This window comes from Penaeus japonicus, unplaced genomic scaffold (assembly GCF_977035675.1).
Source record: "Penaeus japonicus unplaced genomic scaffold, GWHDUDI00000001_assembly GWHDUDI00000032, whole genome shotgun sequence".
Taxonomy (NCBI): domain Eukaryota; kingdom Metazoa; phylum Arthropoda; class Malacostraca; order Decapoda; family Penaeidae; genus Penaeus; species Penaeus japonicus.
In genome coordinates, this window is record NW_028234434.1 from 10,590,408 (window position 1) to 10,595,325 (window position 4,918).

Below are 4,918 nucleotides of genomic sequence, written 5' to 3' on the forward strand. Positions count from 1 at the left end.
TAAGCTTCTTGCTTCATCTTGAAGGTTTGTTAGCCTTTTCCATAATGCTGAAGGCATGGAAGCTGGGACGTAGGGAAAATTTTGCATTAGATGTAAGATGGTAATTCTTACCAAAAGCTGCATGGTAGCAAATGTGAGCTCAATGGATTGCTTTTCATTAAGAGTTTACAGATATATTGCAGGTGAATAACATTTACTATTAGTGACAGTTCATATGCCTTTACTTAGTTATTTCTAAAGTTTAAAGTTTGCACAGGGGCTGTATCATTAACCGTACGGGTGTCATGACTACATGTCAGCACCGATTAGGCCTAAAAGACGGGAATCAATGCATACATGATGCAACATCGGGATCTGCTCACAGTGGAAGTGCGCACACAGTCATGAAATATTATGGCTGTAATGGTGTTAGCTCCAGAGCTACAGGGTTCCAATGATATATTTATGGAAAAATATTGTTTGGGCTAGTTTGCGCTACCCAGAGGGTGAAGAAAACCCTTCCCCCGTCCCTCTAGTTTTTAGCCGGTGCTGCTAATGTCGTAGACTGCCAGCCCTGACGACCAGTTAGGTTTTCAGGGTTAAGAATATATAAATTGTCCATATGCATTGCTATTTATATAGAATAAAGATAATAAACAGACACATTATGTTTCATTGTATTATAATTCCTCCAAGTAAATACTGTTCATTTACTTATGCTTTTCTGTAAATTGCCAGACTTGCATTTCACTTTAATCTGCTCTTCAGGTAACACCATGGCCAGTGATTCAGATGAGTATGAAGATGCTCTGTATCGGATCACAGCAAGGGAAAAGATGGAACTAAAGTCCATTCTGACAGACATTGAAGAACTCAAGAATCAAGTGATAAAAGTCAAAGCAGATAGTATTTATGGTGAGTGCCTTTTTTAAACAATCATTTTTGTTGTAGAAATTGTTACATGTGTTAAAATACTGATGTAAAGATGATGGCTGCATCTAATTACTTGAACTAGTGCTGCAGTGAATTCCAAAATAGGATATTTCCTTGAACTGAAACCCATCAGTGATGAGAGGCCTACAGTCTGAATAACTTGATATTAGTGCAATGTCAAGTAATCTCTGCAACCTCCATACCTTTTGCACTCCAGCAGAAGACAAACTTCTGTGAAGTATATTCTGACAAAATAGATCTTGACGATAAAATACCAGCTAGGTGCGACCTCTTTCGTACCAGAACATACTTGATGGGGCTTTATTAGTCTTTGCAGTAGGTGTAGGGTCCATTAGACACTTACCCATAGTGCTACTAGTTTTTATTTATTTTTTATTTTTTTTATTTATTATTATTATTTTTTTTTGATTGACATTTGTTTTATAATACAGCTGAAAAGGAAATTGAAGCTGTTCACAAAGATGCCAGTGCAAAGGAACATGGTCTGTCAAGCAAGGAGGAAAGGACCAGAGTCACAGTGGAAACTGATGAGCTCCACAGTGCGCTGGTGAATCACAGGATAGTCCGTGACCTATACCAAAAGAGCGTTTTTAATACCCAGGTAAGTTTTTACTGGGTGCATTTTATATCCAAAAAGGATGAGCTTTATGAGATTCTTTCTCCCTCCCTCCTCTTTTCTTCTGTCTTTTCTTTCTTCCCTCCCTCTTTGCCTCCCTTTCTTTTTTTAGTTTATCAAGAGGAGCATTTGACATGATATGATTAGAAGAGGGTTATAGTTTATAGCTAAATTTAGTGCTGTGTAGTAGAAGGGCAGCAGCATTTATAGGTTGATTATAGTAGCTAAAGAAAATAAGGTAATTCAAAGAATTTGTTTTTATATATGTTGATAAGCTAAACAGTAAGATTTATAATAATTCAAAACTTCATTCAGTGTGTTTATGATATAAAAGTAAAAGTGAAATGATTTTTTTTTTTTTCTTGTTTTAGTACATTTTGTAATAATAATAATAATGATAAGAAAATGGAATACCAACTTTGTCGACTCTATCCATTATTATTGAGGGTGTGTATAGCAACATATAAAAGGAGTTGGTTAATTTCAGATACAAGAAGCTGTACAAGCAAGTGTGAAAAAGATGGATACCAATGAGTTGGTTGAAAATTTTCCTGAGAAAGGGTTAGTAGTTTCTTAATCTTGTAGTTTATTAAAAAGTTTAATTTATATATTCATTTACAAGAGAAAATGCTTTTATATCAGTTTATGTCATGTTTGATTCTGTCAACAAAAAATGCGTATTTTCCTGTAAAAGATTAAAGTTAGATATCAATTAAATCTTCATAAAGAGTTTATTGTTGAATTTATAATCCTCAATTAATGCTAATGATTGTCATAATTGCAGACAGATGTTGGCACACTATAGTTCCAGCTTAAACACTAGTAAAGAGTTAGCCAAAATCATAAACGAGAATGACCAACTAGAGAAGGAAATCCTGGAGGAACGGCTAAAGTATCGCCAGCTTTTGAAAGGCATCAAGGAAAAGTGGGAAACCTTTGACGAAAAGAAGATTGCTGCTGAAGCAAATGTGCCAAGTCAATATAATGAGTACGTTTAGTTCTTTTTGGTTTGTATTTCTTAAGCATGTCTGTCTTTGTAATATAAAGTTTGATCTCAGTTTATATGACCCTTTTGTTATTTTATTTATTTATTCTATCTTCTTAATTGATCATCATTTTCAGTGAACAATATATAATGAAAAGAAAATAGATAATCTCAAATATATCATTGGTATTTTCCAGTTTTTTTTTTTTTTTTTTTTACAATAGTAAAGAAACATATTCTATATACTATTCACAGATGGAAAAAGAAAGTTCATGAGAGAACATCAAAGATGGTTATACTTGTGCACATGATCCAGGGTTTGATAAGCAGCTCTGGATTCCAATGGGGCAGTGAGGACTTTTATGTTCAGGTAATACTTGAAATTGCAACATGATGTGATGGTAGATTGTGCATATTTATAGGTTGACAAAATTTATTATGATAAATGTATAAAAACTATGAGTGAGAATGGATGATATCACATAGCAAAATAAGTAATTGTAGTAAGAGATATGTGATTTATGATATATCCTGCATTGTAACATTTATTAATTCTCATTCCTAGTTTGTGCTTGTTTTTACATTTGAAATAATTTATTTTATTTGACTTTGACAGGTAATGATGCTATGCGATATAGCCCTCAAAATTGGTGACATTAGTGAGGCACAGCGAGTACTTGCAGAAGTGGTGACCTTAAAAGAAGCAAAGAAGAAGCAGGAAGGCGGCAAACAGAAAATAACATCATATTTTACAAGCACTCCAGCTAGAAAGAAGTGATCTGCTGATGCTGTGCCAGAAAACACTTCCTTCATTTGTGTTTGGAAATGGAATAGTGTTTTGGTCTTTCCTCTTTGCCTTTTTTACTCTTTTATTTTTTTACTCATCCTCTTCTAATTCTTACTCACTATGAATATGATTTATGATTTCATATCTTGTTGCTCTGGCATGTAAATATCATTATTTTTTTTAGTATGGTTAACATTTTTTACAATCTAAATATCCAAAATGTAAACATTTTTAATAAGTACAATATATCTATACAAATTTGTACAAGAAATCTCTTTATAGTGAAGACTTTGTTTTATTATTCCATGATTTTAGATTTGTCTTCATTGCTTATGTATATGGAATTTGAGAAAGAAAAAAAAAGTTATTATATAATTTAAATACATACAAAATTTTGCTCTCCTTTTACTATATCTTGAATTGTGCAAAGCAGAAAAAAAATTGGTGTCAGAAAAGGATGACTTATCTAATCCTAGTCTTCCCTCACCAGGGCTTTATTCTAGCCTTCATTTTAAGCATTTTGGGCACTCTTTATGTTGGCAACATTGTGTACTTTGATTTCGAAGTCTTGAGCAGGATCATAGCAAAGGAAAGATCAGTTAGTATATCTTAAGACCATATGGGTCATCAGCAAGTTTATATCTCCTTTAAGGGAGTAAGCTATATATAAAGATAGACAAATGACTGCTAAAAGTTATTTAAAAGTTACACATTGTGGATGGTTCAGTCTAGAAGGTATTATATGCTGATTGTATGGATTAGGTGCAATATCGAGTATGTACTATAATGTTTAAGAATGCAGCCAGCAAAACTGATCTAAACACTAATACCAGTTATTCAGAACTCTTACATTTTTTTTCATTGGTGTCTCAAGTCTAATAATTTGCATTCATCCTTTCTGAAGGTACTCATTTTACAATTCATCATTTTTAAGAGATAATGAATAGAGGCACTGCTACATTGAATATTCAGTGCAGAGAGAAAACAAAATAACCTATCATGCACAATGATGGCCCAGTCTTAATCTCTGCATGATCACTTCGGCACTTCTTGGTCTTAATGCAGAGAGCGTTAGTGGTTCATATTCTGTGACGTCATCGTACCACCTGACTGAGTGGAAGGTTCTGACTTCCTCTCTGTGGAGATGCAAAACCCTAAAATAACCTATATAGTCTCCACTCTGCGTCATAATTGATATAGCCTTGCTTGGTTTTATTATCATTTTGTTCGCGGGTTTTCCGCTGCCAATCTCCGCTAGTGGTCTGCGATTTCGTTTCCCAGGATGCCAATGTGACAATGGACCCAGGTAAGAATGACGCGCCAACCCCGACCGAGAATGCACTTTTGAGCACGAGAACAGGGGTTAGTAGGTAGACATTATTGCCAACCACTGGCTGTCAATAGCTGCTCTGGAGTCGGTATGAATAACGTCCCCTCTTTTAAATTAGGGACGCATGGGCTACGGCTTCCATTACGGCGGCAGTCTCTCCTTGTACTTAGGCATCGTCTAACCCGAATAAATGAGGCTATATCATATATTTTGCTGCAAAGCCGGCACCTGTAGTGTTAGTGATTAAATCAACTAATCCGTCCATGA

General features: G+C 34.6%; 1 protein-coding gene across 2 annotated transcripts in view; it reads left to right on the forward strand.

Annotated features, from left to right (window-relative positions):
* Positions 1 to 3,607, forward strand: part of LOC122253537 (uncharacterized) — a 4,275-nt gene extending 668 nt beyond the window's left edge. For both annotated transcript variants that reach the window (XM_043016736.2, XM_043016737.2), the window contains exons 2-7: positions 748 to 894; positions 1,365 to 1,534; positions 2,037 to 2,110; positions 2,334 to 2,537; positions 2,790 to 2,904; positions 3,151 to 3,607. In XM_043016736.2, coding sequence (XP_042872670.1) covers positions 756 to 894; positions 1,365 to 1,534; positions 2,037 to 2,110; positions 2,334 to 2,537; positions 2,790 to 2,904; positions 3,151 to 3,312 — 864 coding nt within the window. In that variant the 5' untranslated portion in view covers positions 748 to 755 and the 3' untranslated portion in view covers positions 3,313 to 3,607. The remainder of the gene's footprint in view (positions 1 to 747; positions 895 to 1,364; positions 1,535 to 2,036; positions 2,111 to 2,333; positions 2,538 to 2,789; positions 2,905 to 3,150) is intronic.
* Positions 3,608 to 4,918: the final 1,311 nt, after the last annotated feature.